Genomic DNA, 27824 nt, shown 5'->3' on the forward strand with positions numbered 1-27824 from the left:
ATGGACCTCGGCCCCACGCCTCCTTATTAGAGGCCAGCAGCCGCACATGTAATGTGTTTACCGGAGCTTGCACGCACACAACGCCATTTCTCACGCACGCGTGCACTCCAGTGCCCGGGGGATCCTGATGGCTGAAGGTGTGGAAATCTGTCACCTGATCTCATCTTCTCCATTGTCAGATGCGCTGGTTCTAACTGATGCTGAGGTCAGAGCATTTCACCATCCATCTGCCGTTCACCCAGCCCGCTGGAGTGGAGCTGACCACAGCACAGAATGTATTTTGGGGGAAGGGGAGAGATTGAAGACTGAGAATTGCAGCATAAATCTCTCCCTGTGGCCCGGCCCTTTCTCTGTATAATTGGAACCCATTTATCTGGGCAGAGCGGAGAGAACGCTGCAGTCTCCCCGTTGCCCTCAGAGAGACCAGTGGGTATTTGTCGCTTGAGTTTAGGATGGTTTTTCCATTTGAACCCCCCCCCTCCTAAATTTGTGTTTTAATTCCTGTTTCCTAGGCTGATCCCCCCCCCCTTTCCATTCTGACACTAATTATGCCAGCCGCGTTGGGAGCTCTCACTGCTGGGAGGTACCTAGCTAAGTGTTAAGGTTTTTAAAAACAGGCTGCACTCTTTCTTAATGAGGCTCAATCGGGTCTCCTCCGGGTGGTTTTGTTTTGCTGATCTGTCAGTTTTTCAAGGATTTAATTGCACTTTTTTTCTCTCTCCCCCCACATTAGTCTTCGAGATTGGCCTATACAGTCTAGCTATAAAATACTTTTTAAAAGAGGCAAAAGTTAATAGTTTTTACCCCTCACCTCCTTTTATTTTACCCTTTGCCTTGATCACTCCGAGGCCCTCTTGAGAGTCTCTCTGGGGACCCAGCTCTGTAGCAAAGCGTTCAGAGTGGGGACGGCACCTGGGCCCATAGAAGTCCTGGTTGGGTTTGTAGGCCAGCAGGCCACCTCCAAAGATCTTTAAGCCTCCCGTCCTAAAGACGAAGACAACTGGGCAGCAGCCTCCTCCTCAGGGTTTGCTGTCAATCATAGACCAGAAGAGACGGGGGTGCGCGAAAAGCTGCTCCTTTTGGTATGGAACTGACGGGCTCCATCAGGTGCCACCAGCCCGGCTAAGCTAACATCTCGAGTCCTCCAACATGGCGGCCAAGACAGAATCCCAGAGACAGAAGGCAGAAGTTGTCAAACAGAGGAAGGGGGAGGCACAGCAAGGCCACATCCTTTATGCTGTTATCTTTATGGCATAGAGGGAGAAGGCAAAAACACTGAAGCAATCAGCATGAAGTTCCTAATTGCTTCACTTACCTCTGCTCCCCTCGTGGGACAGATCTTGCAAATGCAGGAGCTGCCAGGCCCCTCATGTTAGCACACTGTCCTTGCTGCATACGCACACTATTTTTAACCAGTGCTTTGTTTCCGCAAAGATACACAAAGCTTTTTCTTTATTCTGTGTGTTTTTCCCCCCTCCCTCTACCCAAGGAGGCTAAGAAACATCAGAGGCAGCGAGGAGCAGCCTCAGCCACGCGGGCTGCCAGCAGCTAAACTTCCCGAAGCCCAGACCTGCAACTCTGTCCACATTGTTGCCTCACACCCCTTCCCTTTGGATCTTTGCCCCTGCCCTCCAGCAGGGGCTTTTGATGGGTGTTCTGGGCCTCGGCAGTTTACCTCCTCCAGACCAGCTCATTTCCTTCTCTCCTTCTCTCCCTCTCCCCATCTCCCCTGCCTGCGCGATTTGCATCCCTCAACCCCTCTGTTCTGACATGGATCCTCCTCTTGAAGATTTTCAGTCCCCTCTCATGAGGACGTTAAAAGGGGAAAAAAAAATCTGAGAATCAGATCTCCAAGATTTCAAAATAAAATAAAAGTAAACTCTGCTTTAAAAAACACTTTAGCAGGAAAGCCAGGCTAATTGTAAATCAATGGGTCTTAAAATGCAACATCGATCTCCAGTTAGAAGTTTGAAGGGGAAAGCAGTAATTACGAAGGTAGTTTTCCTTCTTAGTAACTTCTGGGCAGAAAGGAGGCTCATTAGAGCAGCCCTTCGGAATCTGAGTAATTAGTTGAAAAAGTACTTTTGTGGTGTTATTCCCTTAGCTGGAAATTATTGGAGTCTTCACAGATTTATAGCTCAATCCTGATAAGATTTGATTTATGATTGCGTTTGCCACGGAGGAAGCCTTGACAGAGAAATCACCCAGGTTGTAGCTTTCAGGGAAGCGTGGATCAGTCTCGGGGATGAGGGGTTTTATTAGAGCGGGTGGGTCCTGATTCTTTAGTGATTTCTCCTGTCGTCTGTTCGTGTTGAATGGAGCTAACTTAGAGCCCCCTAGCACGGCGGCCCTGAGGCCAGTGGCGGGCTGAGATCCGGGGAAAGCATGTTTTCCGTTGTGGTTTTGTTTTCTTTTCTTCCCTTGTCCACACACCTCCTGGCATGGCGGTTGGATTTCACACCGCTATGTGATGTCACCCATAGTGGATGTACAGGAAGGGAAAGGTCCCACCAGGATAGGATAGAGTGTATCATCCTCTCTCGTTTGGTTCCACAAGAGGCAGAATGTAAGGCGTGAGCCAAGACACACCCAGCTATGGTTAGGGAATAAACCAATGGACGGACAGACAGACAGACGTTTCCCCATTCTGATGTTTCTGAGAGAAGCACCACAGAAACTTTCCGGCTGGGTTACCGAGGCTGGAAGAGCAGCTACCGGAGTACTCCCCGCTTCAGGGTCGTCTTGTTGTTGTGGAAAGCAGGACACAGAGAGATCGTTTCATCTCCCCGGTCTCAACTGAAAAGTAACATAGCACGTAACGGCGCCTTGAAGCCAGCCATCCCCCTGCTGCTGTGTACCTTAGGTCGGTTCACCGTTTATTTTTTAAAAAGTATGTATTTTTAAAGGTTTTACTTACTTGTTTTCTGTAAGTACACTGTCGCTGTCTTCAGACACACCAGAAGAGGGCATCAGATCTCATTACAGATGGTTGTGAGCCACCATGTGGTTGCTGGGATTTGAACTCAGGACCTCTGGAAGAGCAGTCAGTGCTCTTAAACACTGAGCCATCTCTCCAGCTCAGTTCATCTATTTTTTTTCCCCTCCTTTTTCCTTTCTTTCTTTGCCCGCCCCATGCAGGAGTCATAGGCAGTCAAGTGAACGTAAGAGTGATTGGCCTAGGGCTAGGAGAGTCCTTGTCATTATTGTTATTTTAATTTAAGTCCATTTTGAGAAGTTGTACTTCATTTTCATTCCCTTTAAGCTCCTCCCCTGTTCTGGCCCAACCCCCTCTCAAAGTCTTGGCATCTTATCGGTTTATTTACACACACACACACACACACACACACACACACACACACACACACACACACACACACACACAGGCAAACAGCAAACAGAACTGGCTGAGTTCCTTTACTGTTGTGTTATGCCTTTAAGGTTGACCAGATGGGACTAGGTAGCCTGTCAGATCCCTCACAGGAGAAGAGTGATTCCTCCTCTCTTGGGAGCCACTGATTGCCTGTAGCTGTTCCTTCAGGTGTGGGGAGATTTTCCCTGGCTGCATTGGCAGCTGCCATTGTCACTATGCAGGTGGCATTCTCTAGCAGCTGGTATTCTGCTCTCCCAGGTCTTGGAGTCTCCCTGCCTCCTCCTCTTCCTCCATGCCCCTCGTGAGCCTCCTCAGGTGTGAGGGCTGCTGCATTGGGAATGTATTAGCTGAGGCCCTGCCCCTCACAGTCCGCTCTCTGTATTTTGACTAGTTGTGGATTCTCTTCCCTGCTCTCCCCCCACACCTCTTCCTTTAGAACTCTTTACTTTATTTGATAACTGTAAGCCTGGTGCCTGGGTCTTCCATTTGGAAGAGGATGCCAGATCTCCTGGACCTGGAGTTATTAGATGGTTTGTGATCAGGTGGGCTCTGGGAACTGAACCCTGGTCCTCTGTGAGAGTAACAAGTTCATTTAACTGCCGAGCCGTCTTTCCTGCCTCTCCCTACCCGGACCCCGGTTGTAGGTTTCTATAATGATCTCTGAATTTTATTCTGAATCATTATTTTTTTGTTTTTTAATAATTTTTTATTATGTATAAGTACACTATAACTGTCTTCAGCCACACCAGAAGAGGACATTACAGATGGTTGTGAGCCACCATGTGGTTGCTGGGATTTGAACTCAGGACCCCTGGAAGAGCAGTCAGTGCTCTTGACCACTGAGCCGTCTCTCCAGCCCTATTTTTTTTTATTATTTTTTTATTATTAAGATACTTTTTAAATTTAAATCTATTTTGGTCATATTCTTCCCCTCCGCAAGCCCTTCCAGATCCTCTCCCTAGTCCCTGCTCACCCATCTTTAATTTCTTCCTCATAATACAAACAAAACCCCAATACAACAACAACCACCAAAAAATTCTGAAATGAAGTAAAATAAAACAGCCCCCCAAGAGGCAGGGGGAGCACCTGTCAAACTGTAACCAGATAAAAGCACAATTAATGAGTGCTTTTCTTTAAATCGTTGGTCAACTACCCCTGAGCACAAGGCCTGCCCTAGAGTGGTTGTTATACACAATATCATTCCATTGGGAAAAACTCATTCCCTCACTCCCGCCCGCCCCCTCTCCCAGCAGGTATAAAATGACAGTTCTGTGGTTAACTTTTACCCTAGTGACTAGGTTTTCATTCACTCACTCATTCATTCATTCATTCATTCATTCATTCATTCATTCATTCATTCATTCATACGTACATGAATACATTCATTTTTTTTAATTAAAAAATACAGTAAGATAAAACAGAAACTATCACAGCTCTCACATGCGCTCTGGGAGGATTTTAAACTCTCGGTGGGAACTCTTCATGTTATCCAGGCGTCTCCGGGAGGACCCTCCAGAGAGATGCTCCAGACTGGGAGTCTGGTCTGCACACCAGATGGCACAGTGGTTTTATAAACGTTGTTAATTTAGAGTTCTGTTTTAAAAGAACAGACTTATTTCCATTTTTATGTGATGTATTTGTGCTTGCTTATGCGTATGAGCCACGCGTACAAGGGCCTGCAGGGCCCGGGAGAGGGAGTCCGGTCTACTGCAGCTGGAGTTGCAGGCTGTTGTGTGAGATGCTCAGTTTCAGGCCCGGGAACTGAACTCCAGGCCTCGGAAGAGCAGAAAGCATTCTTACCTTCCACACCACCTGTCCAGCCCCACAGCGTAGATCATTTAAAAGCAAAACGTTCATACTGGAAAGATGGCTATGCAATTAAGGACACTTGGCTGCTCTTTGCAGGGGACCTGGGTCGGTTTCCCAGCTCCCACAGGGAAGTTCACCACCATCTTTAAACTCCAGTTTCAGGGGATCCATTGATTTCCTTTGGCCTCTGCAAACACCAGGCATGTATACATGGTTCACAGACATACATTCAGTCAAAACACCTACATGCATAAAGTAATTCTCTAATTAAGGAAAATTAAAATCTAACTGCAAGCCAGTGTATAGTAGACTTTTTTTTTTCAAAAATCCCTATTATAACTATACTAGTTCATGTTTTTACAAATATCAAAAATTTACTCATGTCAGAAATTGAGTGGGAAGTCAAGCCCATCCAGGGGAACCCAGATGAAATTTCGGAAGGTAGTTTTAAATCGTGTCGATGCAGCGTCTGCTTCTCTCATGCATTGTGGTTTCATGCCGTTTTTATGTAAATCCCATTCACACAGAAAAGTACTTCCGAACAGGAGTGGTTTGAAGTGACCCAAGTTGCAATCTCCAGAGAGTTTTTGTCAGGCCAAAGTGTCGAGCATTCCAAGCAAAGTTCCTGACAAACCTGGTTACCCTGGCCCTACGGGCAGTTAGGTGACCTCCAGCGGATTAAAGTCCGGCACATCCCCTTCTGCTTTGTTACTACAGTGTTTAAGATTAAATCAGAATTTAAAAAAAACAAAAAACATGCAGAACTCCCGTAGTATTTCGGGGCGCTCAGAGAGCAGTTCAGACACTCATTCTTTAAAGTGTATTGGGATTTTTTTGTCATTGAAAGGACCCAGGATTGCTCTCACCGGGGAAAAGACCATGGTGTCACCCCAGCAGGTAACCCCCAGACAAGCCTTCTCTTGTGTAGGAAGGAACTTCATGGCGGTTGCCTCCCCAGTGAGGCCTCTCGCTTGCTTCTTTCTGCTGTCTGGGAGCGTGACACCTGCCTGGGGCATTGTCCTTGTCCAGGACTGGACTCTTCCCTCCGTCCTGAGAGCCTGGAAGTGCCGATGTTCCACTTGGGAAAAAAAAAATGTCACTTTCTATTTATAAAAGAGAGGAAACATTTCCACTGTTTATCCAAGAAGCCCCAAGCTGAGCTTTCAAATGCTGAGAATTATGTCTCCCATCAAGGCCTCAGCCAGTGTCTGTGTTCTGTCACTGCCCAGGAAAAGGCTGCTCTCTTTCTCCACGACACCCTCTCTCTCTCCTCAACCGGCCTTTGTCGCTTGTACAAACCGTCCTTCAACTAAACGCTCATGTTTGCAAAGTTTACAAATACATTAGCACCCCGGAGTGGAGCAGTCATTTCTTCCTTTTCTAATTTAAACCCCACCACCACCACCACCACCAAGAAACGTGTTTAAACTTTAGAAACAGGCCTGGAGAAATATTTCAAGCACTGGTTTTGGCGGTGAACTCCTGTTAGTTCTTTGAAGACCGTGTCTTGAGAGCTAGGCAGTCTCCATGTTTTCTCTCGGAGCTGAAGGCTTGGTTTACCCCTCTGCCGTCATGATAATTCTCTGGCATTCATAGTTACTGGAAGTCACTTGGGTCCGACTCTGACCCTGCACACCCCATGTCTGCAGTACCCCAACCCTTTTCTAAAACAAGTGCACCAAAAACACTGACTGCGCCTGCCGACATCTCCCCACCTATGGCTTCCGTAGTACAGGTACGGTTGAGCTGATTTATCGCGTGTGTTTCGAAACGGCAGAGCCCTGCCTCTGCACTCAGGTTTGCTGGTCACAGGGTGTCAAGGGGCAGTGGTTGTTCCCGATGATCTTTTTGTATGTCAGAGCTCTGGTTGGACGTTGCGTGTGACACGATTTTCACCCAGGCCTGCTGTCACTGCTATGTGTTCACAGTGCACAGATCAGCAGGTATGGATGGCCTGAAGAGACAGTGCCCCAGAGTGGCCCAAGGGCTGATGGCTGGAGTGGGTGGTTTCATGCTGGTTCCCAGGGTTGCCTGTGACTCGTGTGACCAGGTTCCAGCCTGGGGATCAAACTATTCTGTTGGCCCCTTCTGTGAACACATCTGACTTTTCCCGTCTTTCCCTCCTCGATTTCCTTCCAGTTCACACCCCCTGACACACAAAACAGTTCTGTCATCCCTAGAACTGTTTCAGGAGCCGGGGGGTGGTGTGTGTGTGTGTGTGTGTGTGTGTGTGTGTGAGAGAGAGAGAGAGAGAGAGAGAGAGAGAGAGAGAGAGAGAGAGAGACCATTTGTTTTTTGTTAGATGAGCCCTGACCAGCACCCAGAGCAGCTGGGCTTTGGTAGACAGCTCAAGTCCAGGCGTGCTGGACATGACTGACTCTGTCTCCGATCCCCGGGCAACTAGGAAACCGAGTGGCAGCCGCTGGCCAGGAATTGATTGTATTAATTGATATGCCAATAAGAGAGCTTGTTACATCCGCCATTGGTTAGGGAGGCCAGCTAACAAGTCTACTGATCAATGGCACCAATAAAGATTTCATCCATTAATGAGCAACATGGTAATTAATGCTATCCATAAACCAATTAGCCTCGCTAGCTAAGGCGCACAGATTAGCCCGGTGAGTGGCATCGCAGAAAGCGGGCAGATAACTACCCACATGGCACGGTTTGGGTCTTCAGGAAGCTCCATGGAAGTGATCCTAGCTACCCGGAGAGTGTTGTAGATGGAGAAAGTAAACATCTCTGCCCCTGGCGGGGCCCCAACACTGGAGTGCAGAGCCCCATACCTGTGGAGGTGGGGCTGGATATATGAGTCTCTCTTCCTACCCTTTGGCTCAACAGCCTTCCTACAGGAGTCTCCAAGGGGCCCTTAGGGGTATAATGGAATGACTGAGTCCCCAGGTCACTCCGGTCCCAGCCGGGCATGCTCTCCCCTGGGGACACCCCATCTGAAGCTTACAGGCATTCCCCTGTGCCCCTGGAGGGCGGGCCACGGCCTCTTCTGGGAACCATGAGCGAGGTTGGTAAAGTAATTAACCTCCCCCAACCCCCACGTTTCATTAGGAAGAAAAATTTTTTTTTGCTAAAAAGAAAGGAGAAACAGATGATTTGAAGCGGGGCCCTTCCCCTTCCCCTGGCTTTCTGAAATGACATCAGTGGGGTGTTTGCCAAGCATAACCTGGCAGCCTGGCGGCTCTGCCTGACTGCCTGAGATTTCTGGGGACCGTGCAGCTTGCCAGCTCCAGCCGTGGCAGCATGCCAAGGTGACGTTCCGTGACTAAGCAGAAACAAGGGAGAGGGAGAGAGGGAGGAAGAAGGTATGTGTGGTTGGGGAGCCGGGGGAGTGAGTGGTCTGGGCAGGGTGTGGCATGGGGAGCCGGGGAGCTGAGGAGGCATGTCCGGGGGCATCAACTCAAGAGGCCGGATGTCAGGGAAGCACACTGGCAGGAAAGGAAGGGTTCCTTTGGCACTGCCTGGGGGTGGCGGTGGCACAGGGCAGCAGCCACAGATCCAGCCTGAGAGATTGCCGAATGGAGGGGTCCTGACTTGAGAGGGAACCAAGTGAGCCAAGCACAGGGACAGCCCAGAGGGCCTGGCTGGCACTAGGAGGAGGTGGCTTAGGGGGAAGCTTCTAGTAGCATCAGGCCCGGCTCTCCGAAGCAGAGTTGGCTTTGCATTGTTAGGTATTGACCCTCAGAGACCCCTTGTGGATTCCCTAATTGAAAATTAATACTAGATCAATGCCATGAGCAATTTGCATATTGATCATAAACAACTTTGAAGGCACCGAGTGTGCAGTGAATCAATAGGGCTCCTGAACAGGCAGCGGGGGGAGCGCCTCCCAGTACAATGCACTCCGGGAAAGGTTAATGATTCGGGAAGTCCCTAACTGCTCGGCGAGGGGGTCAGCCCCCACACTGCACAGCATCCACAGGAGCAGTTAGGGCCAGACCTAAGCAGTCACCCGTCAGCGGCCTAGTCCGCTCCCCATCCCCAAACCCCAGAGGGGAGGATGGCTCTGCCGGTGTGACACAGGGGCCGGACAGGAGGGGTTTTAGCAGTTCCCTTTTTTGGAGATGGATGAAGTCTTGGGGTAGATTATTCTGGGAAATGCACTGTAAAAGGCAGGAGCCAAGTCAAGGCTCCAATAATTGTCCTGGCCCCTTCCCCAAACACAGTTTCGGTGAAATGGAATGGAGACGGGGTGGAGCCTGGCTTTGGTGAGCCTTCTCCTCAGGCCTTTGCTCAACGAGGAAACCCGCATTAGCTTTTCCTTTAGGCTGGGGCAGAGTTGGCCCCATCCTGGCCTCCCTTCCCTTCAGCTTCCACTTTCTGGCCTCCACCCCCATGGCCCCATCATTTTCTCTCCCCCGAGGCATGCCTTCCTGCCCCTGCTCTGGTTCAGTCTTCTCTTTCTGCCCTTGCCACATCCCTGGCAGGCCTCGAAGGGGCTCCCAGAGGTGGTCCTGTTTTACCTGACTCTCACTCCCTCTTCCCCCGCCTGGCCTAGCTCCAGGCCCTCTCCTGTCTTGGCTAGAGGAACAGCAAGTTGGCCAGCCCTGGGGAGAGCCACACACAGCCCGAGGACAGTGAGGGTAGAAGTGCTTTTTACCAAACTGGCTGTCCACCCATGTCCCTGAGACACAGATGAGCCGACCACAGAGAGGGGCGTGGGTTCACTAGGGGAGGCAGCTTACCCACAACAGCCAGTATGAGAGAACGCAGTTCTGCACCCCAGCTCTGAATTTCGGTTGATTGCCTCCGAGTTCAGTAAGGGCTTATTCAGAGCCTCTGTGGAGGCTCCTGTTACGTCACAGGCAATACGGCTTTAGAGAAGGGATGCACGAAAGCATCCATGGTGGTGGCCGACTTGTCTTCCTGCCATCGCCATCCCGGCTCCCCTGCCGCCATCTTGAGTCCCACCCCATTCCCGGTGTTACCCTCTCGGCTGCCCAGTGCCTGTTTTGGATCCTGGTGTTCACGTGACCACTGTAGCCCCCCTCCCCCACGCATTTCTTCACATTGGGGCCAGCTTTATCATACGTGGGTGTATTTGTAGGCATACAGTAGCCTTTCTGTGGGAAACCTTTTCCGGGGCCGCTATGTAAAGAGGACTGCAACCGAGGCCGGACACCATGGTAGTTAGGCCCAAGGTGGTATGTGCTCTCAGGAAGATGTGAGGAGGAAGAGGAAGAGGAGGAAGAGGAAGAGGAGGAAGAGGAGGAGGAGGAGGATGCTGTGTTTTCAAAGACTCTAGCCCTGCAATGGCCAACAAAACCTGGCAGGCCTTGGGACCTCCGGGACCTCTGGGACTCTTGTCTTTAGTCACTGCTCTGGTAGCTGGCTCGCCCTTCCAGTATGTCTGCTTTCTGCATCTCGGGGCAGCCTCTGCAGCTCACACTTTCTGCCTCGGGGTCTGTGCACACATGCCACCCTCCCTGAGCCTCTCCCGCTAAGTACTCTCTGGGTTCCCTTTGTCCCTCCCCCTGAGGGTCACCCGCACTCTTCCTAACCATGATCCTTTGCTTAGCTGCCTTACTCTCCCACCGTCCTCCCTGCAACCCCCTCCCCTCCCCAGCACAGCAGCCCTCCCTGTCTCCTGTCCGTTCACAGCAAATACTCCATACCTAGAGTAGGTGCCACACTTGGACAACCACTGGGCTGACAAATAGGCAAGCAGCAGAAGAGCGTGCTCCCCTGGGAAGCCCACAGAAGAATGTGATCCTCTGGGAAGCCCACCGCGGTTGTTATAAAATGTAACCAACCCATTAGAAACTTACACCTTGGCATTAGCCCTGTCAGCCCCCAGCCTCTGACCTGCACCAGTCACCGGGCCTCTCTCAGCCTCGGTCTCCTCATCTGTGGAATTGTATTATTACTTCAGCCAAGTGGGTGTTGTGTGGCTACCTTGTCCCCCACCAGGTTAAGTGCACGTAACCTTGCTGGGCGTGGGGCTGGTTCTCATGGTGGTGATAAAAGGCTGCACAGGCAGGGGAAAGGGGGCGAGCTTATCACTGTCACTTGATCAATCCCGAATCCTCACTCTGCAATGAAAGTATTTATGGCCAGGTCGGAGAAAATGACCACAGGAGCAGAAGGCTCTGTGGATGGGTGGGGTGGGTGGTGACCTGCAGGGGGCCAAGTGAAGAGCCCCTGTGACTTGGCTTGGCTGGGCGTGGCCTCAGCCCCTGCCAGCCCAGTGGACGTCCCTGTGCATGTGATTACCTCATTGTGGAGCCTTTCATTGACTTGGCTGCACCACGCTGATGAACTGAGACTGGGGACAAGAGCTCGTAATTGAGGGAAATAAATTCCCATCACAGGCCTGTCTGCAGCCAGGAGTAAGGGCACGCTGCATGGGACTGCACAGCGCTGGGGTGGGGATGCAGCTGTTTGTGCTTGTACAAAGATAAAGCCTCTCCCCCACCCCCGCCCCTTCCAGCCCGCAGAGCCATTGGGTATGGTGGTCAGAAGAAGGATGCGGGGGTGGGTGTGGGGGTCTGCAGTCCTGCCTGTGTCTCCCACTTGATGCTCTGTTTCCAGGAGGACGTCACATGTGTGGTTTGCACACTGCCGTCTTTCCGTGCACCTGCAGGGCAGGCCTCCCTCTCGGTTCCCCACACCTGTGTGCTCTGTCGTTCGTTTGTTCCCTCTCTCCGTACGGCTGCTGACCCTCAGTTCCGTGCCCCTTAGGTCTCCCTCCTTCTCTGAAGCCACCAAGGGAAGCGCCATTGCTGCTGTGCTCAATGGAAGCTGTGTTTTTGAAATGAGGCAAGGCCCGACTCAACAAAGAACTAGGCCTGGAAATACTTAGCAGGCTCTTAAGACAAGGAATTTAGGAACAGAAGGCTAGGGAGATGGCTCAGTGGGTCAAGTGCTTGCTATGCAAACATGAGGCCAGGTCCCCAGCACGCATGTAAAAAACGGGTGACAGCAAGGCGCTGAGGCATGTACCCTCTTCCTGGTGCTGGGAGGCAGAGGCAGGAGCAGGCAGATCTCTGGAGCTGAAGGTGAGCTCAGAAGAATGAGGCAGAAAAGCTATTGAAGAAGACGCTAGATGATGACTTTGGCTTCCACATGTACACAGGCAGAGGTACCCTCCACCCCACCATGATCCACAAAGACAGACACACAAGAGAATCTAGGAACAAGAATCATTTTCAGGAAGCCGAACCAAAAGTCTTACAAGGCAGCCACCCTCTTTAATTCGTTCGCTACCACTGATTTCCTAAAATCGGCAGTGTAGGTCCCCAGCCGGTATCCGGGGTTGGGCATTCTGAATCAGTTGTCTGGTTTACAGCGAAGAGATTCCCCTCCAGTGCCGTCTGGGCCCTAAGAGACATTTCCTGAAACGCATAGCCCATGTGCTGCCCACATAATGGCTGGGCCAGGGAGGAAGGTTGCCTCAGTTACAAAGAAGCACGGGCGGCGTGCGGGCAGAGCAGAAGAGAAAAGGAGAACCCTCACTTGACACCCTCTGACCCCAGCTGGTGGAGCTGAATGCTGGAGAGGCAGGGCTGAAATTGCAGTCACTTTAGATTACTTGGACTGAGGAGAGGCAGGGAAAAAAGGGTCTGTTGACTACAGGAAGCTGAATTCTTCCCCCACTGAAAAGCTTATTAGTGGAAGGGGGAAAACAATTACTTGACTTTGCTGAGCTCTCTGCGGCTGGGACTTGGGCCCGTGACAGCAACCCTGTCACCCGAAGCCTTGGACTTACCCCTGATCTAGAATGCTTCTGGGATCCATCCTTCCCGAAAAGATCACAGAGATACAAAAAGGGGAGGGGGTGGGGAAGCATTGTCCTTTGTCCTGGCTTCAAGCCTGGTAAGTTTCTGGCTTAAATGACATCTGGGATATGGGCAGAGAGTGAGCAGTATACCATTTGCCTAGCAACTCGAATATCCGGGCTCTTAGGGACCAGTCCTGTGTTTGAGTGCAGGCTTTTGGTTTTGTTTCTGGTGAGCTTGGTTCTTATTCTTGCTTGTCTTCTGTCTGAAAACACCAAGAAGAATTAGATATTGCCTAGTCACCTACTGGAGACTCCCTATCTCCATAGGGGTCTCTCCATGAGGGAGGGAGCAAGGTGCCAGCCTCCTTCCTTGGTCACGTGACCCCTGCTTGACTTGAGCACTTTCCCCTCCTCCCATTTATGGCCCTCATCCTCCTGTGGGCTCCCTCGATGGCCCCATCCATCTCTAAGCCTATAAAACCAAGACTCTCGTGGTCACTTCCTCTAAACAGAATTCCTGCACACGCATACATGCAGAGCCCTCGGGTGACCTGGGTTCTGCAAACTGCCCTTTTCCTCCACAACGTCTTGTAACACATGTTCTCTCCTTTGGACTACCCCGCTTATTCACTCTTCTTGAATTTTCAAAACGGGAATGAAATCTCTGGTTTTCACACACACACACACACACACACACACACACACACACACACACACACACAGACACTCCAACTGTGGCTACCTACATTTTACACAGATACCTCTTCGGCTCAGCAGCTTCTCTCTTCTTCTCTGCCGTCTCTTCCACCTTCCCCCTCTTTCTTGAAGGGCAGTTCCTGTTTCTGACTCGTCACCAAAGTCCTTTAGTAGCTATTGTCAATCCATAGATTGGGAGAGAAATTGTTATGCTTTCTTTGCTATATCGTTTACCTAATTGAAAAGGTTGTATTTATTTTATGAGTGAGAGAGAGAGAGAGAGAGAGAGAGAGAGTGTGTGTGTGTGTGTGTGTGTGTGTACACGTGTGCACGCACGTGCACATGTATGTATACCATGTGCATTCAGCACCCATGGAGGCCAGAAGAGGGCATTGGATCCCCACAACTGAAGTCACGGGCAGCTGTTAAGCACTGTGTGGGTCTAGGGACCAAGCCCCAGTCCTCAGTCAGTGTGGCAAGTGGTCCCACCAACTGAGCCATCTCTCTAGCCCCATATTCGGATTTTAAGATGCACTGTCCTGTGTTTTTTCCCTCACTGGCTATTAGCCATTCCACGTCTCTTTCCACCGAGAGAAGTGGTGCTGGGTTCGTGAGCAGGGGTGGGTAACTTTCATTGTCCACTTTGTCCGGCACTGATGTTGCATCGAACCGTTGGCTGTTTTTATTCCTTTCCTTCCTACACGTTCATGCTAGACCGTGAAGCAAAACCTTCCCTTGGTCAGCAGTCTTTTAGGGAGGATCCCATGTGAGGTATTCCACCTTTGCTAGAGTTCTAGAAAATGTACCAGTTTCAGTGCTTACACAGAAGGATCTCAGCACCCCAGATTAGTCTTCAACGAAATTCCGTGCTCCAAATCTAGGCCAGTAATGCGTATGCTTAGTACTGGTTCTTTGTCTCAGAACTAAACTCCCTCCCAAGTCATCTCGAGTCTCACAGTCATGTTTTGTCTCTGGGGTAGAGCATTCAGGCTTCGGGTGGCCCCACCATTGTAGCATGTATGTGTAAGCCTCCCTGTTGGCTAACACTGTAGCGTTTGCTCTTTGTAGCTCTGCCTTGAGATGCGGTGCTGTGTGGGTCAGGGACAGGAATGGGATCTGTTGCCTTTCAAAGATGCCAAGCCCGCCCTCAGACCTCAGAAACTCCTTAGAGGGGGAAAAACCCGGCACATGAGCGACAGACTTGAGGCTTGATTTAAAACACAGTAGCTTCGGGAGAATGGACAAGGGGCCGCTGTGGTTAACATCTCTGAAAGAAGACGTGTGCGTTACCATTTTGTTAAACCTTAGGAAATACTGTTCTATTGCCTAGGATCCAAACTGACGGAAGGAACAAGGCAAAGACAAGAGAAAAGCTTTGTGTAGACCTGTTGGCATGGCTTTCTAAGTTCCTCACAGGAGGAGAAGGAGGCAAGAATTTTCTCCCTTCAGCATAGAACTGTGCAAGGTGCTTTATGAATGACAATTTAGCCGTTCTGTCTGCTTGTCCCCACCACGAGTACAGGAAACGCTCTTGAGCCAGAAAACGTTTGGCTTGTCCCCTGCACCTCAGGGTCCTGCTTCTCTTTAGCTTTCTTAGGAATTGGTGACGGAAACGTGCTGGCCTGTCTGCTTGAGACCAGAGACCTGGTGGTTTGGGAGACTGGCCTAGGTTTGGACTTTCTGTGGGGCAGTGTGTCTTCAAATGCCAGGTTTGGCCGTAAGAGTTCTTCCCAGAGCTGGCTGCTTTGCCTGTGCCAGGCAGTGTGCAGTGATAACTTAAGATTCCCCAGGCATGTGGAGATGGCTCTTCTCGGTTACCTCCAGCATCTGTACGTGTATCTTGCACTGCATGACGTGGTGTGCGGTACTCCCTGTGGTACTTCACAAACCCGTTGACCTCCTTTGTACACACTCGGGTCTGCCCGAGGAAAGGTACCCAGCGTTTCCCTGGGTGAAACGGTACTGGAGTTGGCCCGACTTCTGTTCCATCGGATTTGGTTTGGCAAGAGTAAGCCTTTGTTTGTGCTTTGTTTTTATGAATCAGCTAGTGTTACCAGCTGTGCATCTAAGTGGCTTAGGATCCGGCAGACGCAGCCCATTGACAGTCAGTGCCTCTCTGCCCCGCCATCCGCGCGCTGGTGGAAGTCAAAGAAGATTTCTGTCTGAGTGCTGTGCTTCATGGGGCTAAAACTGCTTCCTGAACGGTCACCCTCCGCAAACGAGATGGTCTTAAGACCTCTTCAGTCCGGGGTCTGTTTTTCTCCATTTGTACAGTTTGTTTCGATGGCCAGAAACAAAAAGAAACAGTTATCTGCTTCTCCCTTAATTTGCCTTTTAAAAAAAATCCATAGGTCACTTTGGCATTGTCAAATCTGGCCTTCCCCAGTCTTGTAAACACCGGGGTCTGCAATGCAGCTACCCCTCACCCCCCTTGTCCTGGTTCCTGTGCGTCCTGCGTCCATCACCACTGCGGTTCCCGTCAGGAGAGCTATCCCTCAAGGTTCTTGCCTTAACCATTAGGTTCTAATCACCTCTCTTTAATACCATTTCTGGTACATCCTGTTCATTCCCCACACACCTCCATTTGTACACAGATGCCCGAGTCAGCTCCCAGCCCGCCCTGCCCCCACGCCTTCTTACATTAAGTATAAGACCCGAAGTAGGTCAGCTTTGACTCTGAAGGGCACACCAGTCTCCTATAATGGAAAACACTGGGGTGCAGGGTGTGTGTGTGTGTGTGTGTGTGTGTGTGTGTGTGTGTGAGAGAGAGAGAGAGAGAGAGAGAGATGTGTGTGTGCGTGTGTGTGTGTGTGTGTGTGTGAGAGAGAGAGAGAGAGAGAGATAGAGAGAGAGAATGTGGTATGTGTGAGAGAGAGGAGTGTGTGTGTGTGAGAGAGAGAGAGAATGTGTGTGTGAGTGTGTGTGTGTGAGTGAGAGAGAGAGAGAGAGAGAGAGAATGTGTGTGTGTGAGAGAGAGAGAGAGAGAGAGAGTGTGTGTGTGTGAGAGAGAGAGTGTGAGTGTGTGTGTGAGTGTGAGAGAGAGAGAGAGAGGGGGGGAGTGGGGGTGTGTGTGTGAGTAGGGAGGTGTGTGTGTGTGTGTGTGTGTGTGTGTGTGTGTGAAAGAGAGAGAGAGAGAGAGAGAATGTGTGGTATGTGTGTGTGTGTGTGTGAAGTGTGTGAGAGAGAGAAAATGTGGTATGTGTGAGAGGAGTGTGTGTGTGTGTGTATGTGTGTGTGTGTGAATGTATGGTGTGTGTGAGAGTGTGTGTGTGTGTGTGTGAGAGAGAGAGAGAGAGAGAGAGAGAGAGAGAATGTGCGTGTGCGTATGTGTGTGCGTGCGCACGAGCATGCACGCCCTTGCTTTAATTTACTCTATCACTCATGTGTGTTTATCTATCTTGTCTTCTCCCCTTCAACTATGGAGGCTTGGCAGTGTTTATTTGAAGCAGGGTGTTATTGAAAGACAGATGCTGTAGGGACTGCTGGGGCCTCACACCTGGAATGCTAAAAAGCCCTCAGGCGGATCTTTTCTGTTGAAAAATGTCCCTTTTTACAGGGGGGGAGAGGGCAGGAAAGAACCGGTGCCCATCCAAGAAGCTCCCATCTGCAGCCCTCCTGTGGTCATGCACCCCTAATTCTGACTGCTTACCCCCCCCCAGGTATTTCAGATGATGTGTTCAAGTCTGTGAAATGATTTGGTCCCATTTCTTCTCTCCATCCAGAGCCCCTCTCTCCCTTAGCTCCAGGCCCCTCTCTCCCTTAGCTCCAGGGCCCCTCTCTCCCTTAGCTCCAGGGCCCCTCTCTCCCTTAGCTCCAAGGCCCCTCTCTCCCTTAGCTCCAGGGCCCCTCACCTCTCATTGGGCCTGCCCCGCAGACTCGCAGCCCCTGCCTCCACCCTCCCTTCCCCAGGTAGCATCCTGAGTTGGAATCTCTATTTTTCTCCCAATGTTTTCTGCTGTCTGGAGAAGGGCACTGAGCTTGGCATCCAGGGCCTTGTGTTTTGCATGCCTCTTTTCCAGAATATTCTAGTTCGGTGTGAGGTCAAACGGCGCAAAATGCTGTCTAAAAGAAAGGGGAGTGAGAGAAAGGTATGTGTCAAGATGTATTTGTTAGATCATGTTTTAAATAAAGTATAATTGAAGGTAAGGGTTAGTTTTCTTTTCTTTTTTTTTCCTTTTTCTTTCCTTTTTTTTTTTTTTTTTTTTGTCCAAAGAAAGGGAAAACCCTGCAAATCCACTGAGCTTCCAGAGAGCGCACCTCCTTTGTCGAGGCACTGACATTGAAGTGTAATTTTTCATGGTTATTTGGACTGGAAAATGGGGGTTGGGGGGGGGAAGAAAGGAGAGATGGGTCTGCGATTATCTCCCATAAATGACAACACAATCACATCACGCTCCGCTACAAACATGCTCGAGAGTTTGCCTTTTCTTTTTTTTTTTTTTTTCTTTTTTTTTTTACATTTCATGTGTGAAAAGCAGCAGCAGCAGCAGCAGCCAGAGCCCTGTAGAAAGCCCAGGGACACTAATCTCTGCTGAACTCAGTTTCCTCCAGAGCTCTGGGCCGGGGCTGCGCCCCTTCCTCAGTAGCACGCTTCCCGAGACCCCCGTTTCCAGAGCCGGGTTTGTATTTTACAAACTGGAACTCAGTCATTTTGTGTTATTTCATTTGAAACCTTCCAGTGAATAGCCACCAGGCGAGTCCCTAACACATCGGTTCCTTGTGCTTTGTCCCCGCACAGCGCCTTTTATCCTTTCTGGGATTCTGCAGGGGGCAGCCCAGGTGCTTCTGCTGAGCCGGCAGATAAATGGGACCTGGTGCAGTGCGGGCTTTAGGCGTTTCCTCCCTTTTTCTCCTCTCTTGACCCTCACCCACCCCCTTAATTCTAGTGTGGTTTTGACAAACTGTTCAAATGACCAAGTGGCCTTGCCTGGGAGAGGAAAATGGCAGCAAACGCCCCGGCCACACAATGGTAGCATTCTTAGCTCCGTTCAGTGTTGTTCCCTCAGGAGGGACAGCTCAGAGAGGGGACTTTTCTCTGCAAGGCCACAGGCTCCAGACCCACACAGGCTCTGTCCCGAAACTGCTCCAGTGTGAAGCCAAGTCAGTATGGAGACGAAGAGGCGAGGAGGAGCCTCTCCAAGCCGCTTTCTGGCCGCGCCATCCCCATTTTTCTTGCTTCTGTAAACATTGGCAGGATCCTCAGATATACAAAAGCATAAATGGTCTCTATCCCCCAATTAGTCATTTTTAATAGTACCCAGAGTTACCTTCCCAGCATTGATTTTTCTCCCAGCCCGGTGCCAAAGGCAGGTCGGTGGGTGGGGGTAAGAAAGGAGGTCAGGGCGGCGTCATGGAGGCCGGATTCCTTCATTGTCCACCTTCCACGGAGATTTTCTGAGAGGCCCCCAGGAGGCTGGTAGCTCTGTACCTGGATCTTTTAAGTGCCACCCAGAAATCCAGACATGGCCACCAACTGTCTCTGCTGAATGAGCCCCTCACAGAGCAGAGAATGCCTCAGTCAAAGGTCCCTTCAAAGAGCCACATGAGAAGAAGCCTCTCACCTGAGAGTGGGCACATACCCGATCCCTTTGTGGTCTCCGTGTCCTGACCATGCCCTCTTGGCTTCTGCAGGTGGGCTGGAATGCATAGGTAGACATCCTCTCCGAGAAGGTGGTTTTGTATAAACTCCGCGTCAGGAGTCTGACAGCTTCCCTTTCTTTCTGCTTTTCCCTACCACCAAGGTGAGAAACTGGCCTGCAGGTATATTCTCCCTGACAGTCCTCCCGGCTGGTAGAGGGCAGTCCTCTGCAAAACTAGCAGAGCAGTAAAAATGTGAGAGACGGGCAAAGCAGGGGTGTCCTGTCCCAGAAGAGGGAGCCTCTCTTTGCTGCTTCTTGGCTCTTACTGGACTCTAAGCCTTCCTTTGACTGAACTAAAGTAGTTCTCGTTCTCTCTCTCTCTCTCCCTCTCTCTCTCTCTCTCTCTCTCTCTCTCTCTCTCTCTCTCTAACACACACACGCCCCATGGTGCTATTTTCCTTGATGAATCTATAAGTATAAAATGGAACAGATAGAGTTGTTTGACGGCTTAAAAATAAAATAAAATAAAAAAAATCCAGGTAACCACGATCAGATAGATGTTCTTTGAGTGTGGGTGAGAATTTATACACCCCCACCGTGAGTAACTGAGGACAAGAGATGTTACGATGCCAATTTGTATTTGTGGTGGGCAAGCCACATGACCTCGGCGAGCATTCTTGGAGCTGAGGAATTTTTACCCAGAATCCCTAATTGTTCTAAGCTGCCTCTCAGGGATAGAGAAAGTCAGTGTGTTACAGTCAAGAGGCCATATTTGGGGATGTTGTTAGGTGGCTTCATGCAGGATCAGGGTGTGACTGTGTGGTATAGACGCAGCCCAAGGGTCTTAGAGAGTCACCCACTCATGTCTTTGGTCACCTCTCAGGGAGGGTGCCTAAATGTGCTGGAGGAGTAGGGAGATGAGAAAATGTTCCACCTTTATAGTTGTAGCCAGCTGTGCTACACCGTTAGCTTGGAGGGAGAAGACAAGGACCTGAAGGAACAAGCTGGGAACAGAACAGCTGTCTGTCCATCTGTACTGAGCATCACAGCCGGTTCGTTATAAGTTTCCGTTGCATCAGAATTTGATTTGATTTGATTTATTTGATTTTCAGGGTTTTCTTTGAAGTGAGTGGTCTGATCTAGACCTTAGTAAGTCATCTTTTATGCCCGTGGGATTTGACCTCTTTTGCAACATAAAGCATGCTCACTCTGCATAATGTCTGTACCCAGTAGAGGGTTTCCATTGATAAGAAAGTGCCAAGAGGATTGGATACAGGAGGCTGTTCCCTTTTCGTAACCTAGCTTGAAAGAACAGAAGTTATTGGCTGGAGCATACAGCACGTGAATCCTGGAGTTCAGGGCTTCTGGACCAGGATGAGGGAGAGGGGACAAAGCGTTGTCTCCTACTACCTTCCACAGAGACACCAGCCACCCTTGTGGCACTCCTGCTGGTCAGTGTGAGGTGCCTCCCACCTGCCTGGTGGGTCTTTCTTTGGGTTAATTAGGTTGCAAACCGGAGCGAAACAAAGCTTTAACCCTGCCTTCAAAGTAAGCAGGTTGGTTATTTTGTTTCAAAGAAGAGGTCCCATGTACAATTAAAACTTGTTTCTGGTAAACCTCATTCCAGGAAGGGTGGGGCTTTGAACAAAGGCTTCTGACAGCTGTAGGCTATTTCATTTTTTTTAATGCCGAATGAAAAATCAATACATTTTTCTGGGTTATACATATTCAGAACAGGCCTGATATTTCCATTATAATGGAAAGCCAGCGTCTGCACACCTCGCCCGCCCGCCCGCCCGCCTGTCAGAGCTGCACCATCGCATTTTCCAAGCCACTGCTAAATATTTCAAACCTGATTTGATTGTGGTTCATGACAGCTAATGTTTCTCAGCTCTTGAGCCTGCCGACAGGCAAACACACTTTATCCCCCTCCGCCCCCAAGCATCACCGCCACCCCCCTCCCGACCCCCATAAAAGGGAATGAACAATTTCATTCTTCGGGGATCGCAGACTGGTGTGTTATTTAAGTAACACATTCGTGTGAGAGCCTTGGGTACAGACACCCCGATTCTTAGGACGATTTCCAAAATTTTATCATATTGAGGCACGACAGTGGGGGCTCTGTCAGGTTTGAATTAATCTACATTATCCTGTTAAGAGTTAGGAACAGAGGGATTAGTCTTAATCATTGATTGACTTTCCTCCAAGCCTGTAAGCGATTTGTAAAATACCCCCAATGGACACGTCACTCGACCCATTATTGGGGGGGGGGAGTACTTTTTCTTTTTAAACTGGAACGCTTTTGTGGGCGGCATATTTGGGGAGAATGTAACGATGACGTTTTCTGGGTTTGGCTTCTGCCTTGTTACTCCATCTATACACCAAATTCCAGGATGCTCATAAGACTTACATAAATCCTCACGGGGTTGCCAGCTGACAGACTTACCTCCTTCGGGAGAAGTCACGAGCGAGGGGACTCTTGATGTCACCGTGGTCGGGAGAGAGAACCTGTGTGGGGAGCAAAGCTATGTAGATGGGGTGGGTTTTTTTTTTTTTTTTAGGTCTGTGGTTCTGTCCCCTCAGCCCCCTGGACTGCTTCTTTTAGGGTCACCTGAGAGCTCTGCCCTTCACCTCACCAGAAGCTGGGAGTGAACAGAGCAGGCTGGGATGGCCCAGCCCTAAGAAGGGTGGTAGTAAGGAGGTTTGCACATCACTCAGAGAGGTCCTAAGCCATCTTTTACTTGGCCGTCCAAGGCAGATGATAGACCTTCTGGGTTTTACCATTTCCTTCTGTCTCTGGGCTGCGGGAGATTTCCTTTTGGTAGAAGGCTTCCATTGCAGGCATGGGGCCCTTTTTCATCCCAGGCAAAGCGTATGTCTGGAGTGGTGTCTGTCTGTCTATCTGTCTGTCATCTCAGCACATGGGAGGTGCAGGCAGGAGAATGTACGGTTTATATCTCCACTTCACAGCCTGAGACTTGGGTCAAAAAGATTTTAAATTTCCCCTTCTCAGTTTGGCACGCAGAGACGTATGGTTGAGAGGAGTTACCCTAAGTTGAAGGACACAACTCTCGAGGTGGGTCCCTGCAGGGTTCTAGAGGCCCCTCCTCTGTTATCTTTTCCAAACCCAGAAGTGCATGGGGTACACCGGGCTTGCAGCCCTCAGCGGAGAACCAGGGCTGAGGTGGAGGTGACCTCCTTGAGAAAGGGCCGCCGCCGTGCTCTGGTTAGGGCGTGAAGTATTATTTCTTGAACACTCAGAGGGAAATCCGGTTTCAGTCTCCAAGCTTGAGCTTTGAGAGAGGAGTGGTAGCTGCTGTGAGGGAGAGAGCAACCTGTTCCCCTGAGCAAAGGACAGAATTTTCCAGATAAAACCCATGGCCAGCCCACGCCTTCAGCCATCCACACCATCTGTCGGTAGTTGACATTACAGAAAAGAAAACAGAAACTCGGCTCCTGGGGTGACCCCAGCCAGTTGCCGCTACACAGGGCCAGGATGTGTAATCCGTGATCTGCAAGGAACACTGCCCCTCCAGCCCTTGCTCTGTGAGCGTGTGAGTATCCAACACGTACAGCCCCACGGAGGACTGGGACTAGCAAGCAGCCCCAGCTCAGTGGGCAGGCTCTGGCTCAGAGCCAGATGCTGTTGCAGCCCTGGCCACCGCACATGTGAGGGGTCAGGATACCAACACTTCCCCTCCGGTGCCCATGCCTGGCCTTTGGTGAGAAGAAAGCTTGCGTGACATTTCTGGGACCAGTAAAGACACACCCTGTCTGCAAAGCCTCACAAGCCCAAGCTGTCCAGACAGATTTGCAGTCTGCATCCCTCTTTTTTTTTTTTTTTTTTTTTTTTCAAATCATTTCTCTACCTTTATTGGTATTCAGCTCTCACGGTTTTCCGGTTACTGTCAGCCTGGGCTTTCATCCATTTTAAAGAGCCTTTACCCCCTCTCGCTGTTGATGATGATGGTTTAAAGACAGATGGGGTAACTGCTTATGAATGTTCTATTTTATTTCCCTAGGACTAGACCATTCTCTCGGAGACATATATTGTTTCCACATGCTCAGAGGTTCCGCAGCCCAGACGCGTCTGCCTCCTAGCCAGCTGCCCTCCAGGCCTTGCCATGGAGAGGGCGACACCTGTAGGTCACAGGTGGAACTGCGGGGACTCTCCTATTTGGCTAAAATGAGACCCGGGTTTGTTTTTTTTGTTTTTTGTTTTTGTTTTTGTTTTTGTTTTTTATTGTTGATGTTGTTTAAAAAAATGGGGCTGAGGTCACTGACCCCCTGTAAAGGGAGCTGGCTTGTCCAGAAGTTCCTTGATTACTCTTCTTAGAGCTCACATACAGCATTCTCTTAGTTTATAAGTCACAGGTTTGATAAAGGGAAGCCTAGAAACTCAAGAAGAATGGGTCTTCACATCTCAGGAAAAATCAAAATTAATAATAATAATAATGATAATAATAATAGTCTCCTAGAGTAACCTCTTTTAACCTGCCCTCTCCCCCAGCCGCCACCACCTTCTTGAAACGTGTTGGCCTTTGCTTTCTGTTTGCTGGAGTAAGGAAGCCAGACAAGGCTCAGGCAGGCTCAGAGCAAAGGACAGGTATTCCTGAGTCTGTAATCTGCCCACAGTTTGCCTAAATGGGATTGTTTGAAAAGCATCAAACCCCGGGTGTCAGTCCCAGGTGACCGCTCCGGACTCTGCAGCTGTGGGCACCGGCCTTGACTCCGCTGGCCCGGTGGGCATTTACCGTTCATCACTGTGTGGGGAGCTGTCTCTAGTAACAGCCAGGCCATTTCCGTCCAAGGTGGTCATGGGTGTGTGTGCCCATGGAGCCGTCTCCCCCTCATCCCACGTAGGTACTTTATCAATACGGCACATGATTTCTGCCAGGAAACATCTTTAAGATGCCCAGCTAGTGTGCATATGCCCAGTTTACCATTGGTTAGCTTACACTGGTATTACCATTAAAGATGAATTTTACAGCCATCATGTCAAAAGCCTAAAATGTGTGGACCACTTCCCCCCCTGGATGGCACGTGTCTTTTGGAACAACTGACTCATCATCTCATGCCTAAGCCTTTCCCCCCCTCTACAAGGCCGTGCATGCTGTTAACGTTGAGCTGTATATCAGACGAATGTCAAGCCAAGGATGCCTGGCTTTTGTCTGTTCAAACTAAGGGTAAGGTCAGGAGACTCGGCGCTAACGTGGTGGTGCAGCGAGAGGCACACAGAAGAACCAGAGAGCCCTGAGGTCAGGTTGAGCAAGCAGTGCCCAAGGGATTGCCTCTGGGGCTCTCGGCTGTTGAGAAGAAAGACCCTTCTTCATCCTTGGAGTTCATTTTTCTAGCCACTGATACCCTACCCTCTTTCTAAAAGAATCAGGAAAACACAAGTCCGGAATGATCCATTTTCGGCCTTGTGTGTTTTGGAAGCCCCTACAGATCAGGTCCCTGTGACTGATTTTGACTCCTGTGGGATGGACGTTTAGAGGAAATTCACCTGAATTCTTTTAAAGGTAGGACTGAGGCTAGCCTGGGCCACATCGTGAGACCTTTGTTCCCAAACAAACAAAAATGGGGGCTTGGCCCTTGGAGATTCCTATGGTGCTGTTGGCCAGAACCCCAGTCCAGGGTTCTGAATTGTTTCCCAGGCTTGGCTCCTGCTGAGTCTGGTCTGGGCTTCTGGTGTTGGGTATGGAGTGTGAGCGCGTGAGCGTGCTTCTGTACCGGGAGAGGCGTGCTCTTCAGAATCTCCTCATCACCTTGAGCGATTCCCGCCTTGGTTCCTTGGGTTTGTTCTTTTAAAAAATCAGTATTGCGTATGGATAATGTAACCTGCATGAGCCCCTGTGCCACGCAGACCCATGTATGGAGGTTAGGGAACAAATGTACGGGGTTGGTTCTCTCTTCTGTCTTTACTGGGAATCACCAGGTTGGCGGAGTTTCTCACGGAGCCATCCTGCAGGCCCCCATTCTTAACTCCCTCTTACTAAATGCGTGCTTTGGTTAATGAGCCGGCTGACCAGAGGAACAGAAAGAACGACCCCACCCCAACACCCAAGAGTCTTCCCTTCTCCTCCACTCGGGCAGACAACATTCGGCCTGGTAGCCGGCTACTTTCAGACATGACCGTTCTGCTGTACATTCTCACCCCTCTACCTCTCCCGTTTGGCTTCTAGAACTCCCTACGCCCACAAACCATATCACTGGTATTCTGTGACTCTTGAGGACATAAGTGGCTCCAAGAATGCCTGTCATCATCTGGCACAGACACAGCCAGGCCAGTGAGGCCTCGGCGACTGGGTCCGATCTGGTCTCCAGCCAGGGATGAGTGACTTCCTCACTCAGGGAGAGCTGGGGGCGGGGGTCAGAACCTGTCGGGAAACACCTGACAGTCGCATATCTAGCACCCACTCGAGGCCCGGCTGTCCCCGCACTGAACTGCATCCTCAGCCACGCCCGCCCCGCCGGGCCACTGGGAAGACAAGGACAGTCACTGACACCTGTGTTTTGTGGTTGGTGATTCTCGGGCGCGGGGACTTAGGGGTGCCTCATCCCCTTCCCAGCTTTCGTCCCTTACACCTTTGTCTTTCGTGAATTTCAGAAGAAGCCGTTGAAGATGCAGAAGGACCCAGCGAAGCATCTGCTGACCCAGAGGAGCTGGCCAAAGACCAGGGGAGCAGCGGCGGTGAGGAAGGGCAGAGCAAGCGGACAGGTAGTGTGCATGGCCTCACCCCCTAGGACTTCTCCCTGGGACAGGCTGGACTCTTCATCCTGCCCCAAAGTATATAGGCTTAGGGCTTGCCACAGAGGGAGTTTTGTTGTTCTTGTTTGGTTTGGTCTTGTTTTGTTTTGTTTTGTTTTTCATATAGGGCCTCACCATATATCCCTCACTGGCCTGAAACTTGCTATATAGACCAGGCTAGCCTTGAACTCACAAATATCCATCTGCCTCTGCCTCTGCCAGGATTAGAGGCGAGAATCACCACACCCTGTTTTTCTTTCTCTTTCTCGAATTCTTTTTATTAAGCACCCTTTTTTATTGCGCACCAGGTGTCCTAAGCTTCCAGGTAGCGTTTCTTGGGCAGCCGCTCAACTGTCGATACCTTGTACTCCTCTTTCTGTTGAAGGCCTGGTAAAGAACGTTTGTCAGACAGACCTTGGTTGAGGTCATCCCTGATTCTCAGCCTCAAGGTTACCAGGAGGTGGTAAAGGGTGGGCATTGTTCTGCACCTGAGGATCTGAGTGGGGCCTACGTACTCTTCCCAGCATGCCCCTCTCCCAGGGCCACCATCCACAGGGGAACAGCGGTGTAGACGGGCAGGGGGACATTTTAGCAAAAGCAGAAAAAAAATTGAAGGAGCCAGGGCAGGAAGTGCTATTTCTGGAAAAGTCTGTGCCAAGAGAGGAGAACAGCCATTTCTCAAGATGACAGGATCTCCGTGCTGAGGAAAGAAGAGCTGAGACAGAGAGAAGCTCAGGGTTTGGAGGAGGAGCTGAGTCACTTCTCAGAGGATTTACTGAGCAGATAAGTCTCACGGACACCACCACCACGCTGACAGGAAATGCTGCGACAAGAAACAGAAAGTATTCTGTTTGGCCAACCTGATTCTTAGCACACTACGCTCAGTGTTATGACTCCCCTCCTCCCTCCCTCCCTCCCTCCCTCCCTCCTTCTCCTTCCTTCCTTTCCCTTCCCTCTTCCCTCCTTCCCTCTCTCCCTCTCTCTGTCTTTTTCTCTTTCTTTTAGGAAAATATTTACCTTCTAGAGTCTGTATTGGTTGGGCCTTTGCTACTTTTGTAGGCAAGACTGCTCTTAAATCATATTGAGGGTCGGGGGCTGGCCTTCATTATTTAAACAAGATACGGAATCTTGGAGAGAGGCCAGAGGAAAGCAATGAAAGCGGCTGGGGCCTGGGAAAGCCTGCCTCTGGGAAGAGACTGCAGGAATGGGGCTGTGCGGCAGAGAAAAGTCAAGTTTGAGAGGCTTCGAGATGGAAGGAGCAGCAGGCGCCGGGAGGGGGGTGTGTGGCGAAGTTTAGTGTTTCCTGAGACGGAAGGATGGAGTCAGAGACCCCACCCTGGGAAGGTTTGCGAGGGAGAGCCAGGGAGGAAGGGGCAGTTACGGTTGTAGAAGGTCAGCTCAGGCATGGGGAGGGGTTTTGTTGTGTTTCCATCTGTCTTAGGATTGGTTCTATGGCTGTGAAGAGACACCGTGCCCAAGGCAAGCAAAATGTAATTGGGGTTGGTGTTGAGTCTCAGATTTAGTCCATTAGCGTCTTAGGGCAGCCTGCAGGCAGACACGGTCTGGAGGAGCCGAGAGGTCCACATCTCGATCCAGAGGCAGCCAGGAGGAGCGTTGGCCAGCCATGAGCATATGTATGTATGAGACCTCGAAGCCCTACCCCAAAGTGACACACTTCATTCTAACAAGGCCACAGCTCCTAATAGTGCCACTTCCCGTGGGCCAAGCATATTCAAACCACCACAGTTACCTTTGCTACACAGAGACCCAGTCTTTACTAAGCTGTTGAGGTGAGCTATAAATAGACAAGGTAGACAACAGCCAAACCTCATGGGCCCCGAGGGGAGAACATTTTGCTGACAGGCCCCAAAGGCCCTATGTCTCTTC

General features: G+C 50.4%; 1 protein-coding gene across 1 annotated transcript in view; it reads left to right on the plus strand.

Moving 5' to 3' along the window:
- Zfhx3 (zinc finger homeobox 3) overlaps positions 1-27824 on the plus strand; it is a 242034-nt gene that overhangs the window by 170927 nt on the left and 43283 nt on the right. The window contains 1 exon segment of the mRNA XM_032887527.1: positions 25797-25907. Coding sequence (XP_032743418.1) covers positions 25797-25907 — 111 coding nt within the window.

This window comes from Rattus rattus, chromosome 17 (assembly GCF_011064425.1).
Source record: "Rattus rattus isolate New Zealand chromosome 17, Rrattus_CSIRO_v1, whole genome shotgun sequence".
NCBI lineage: Eukaryota > Metazoa > Chordata > Mammalia > Rodentia > Muridae > Rattus > Rattus rattus.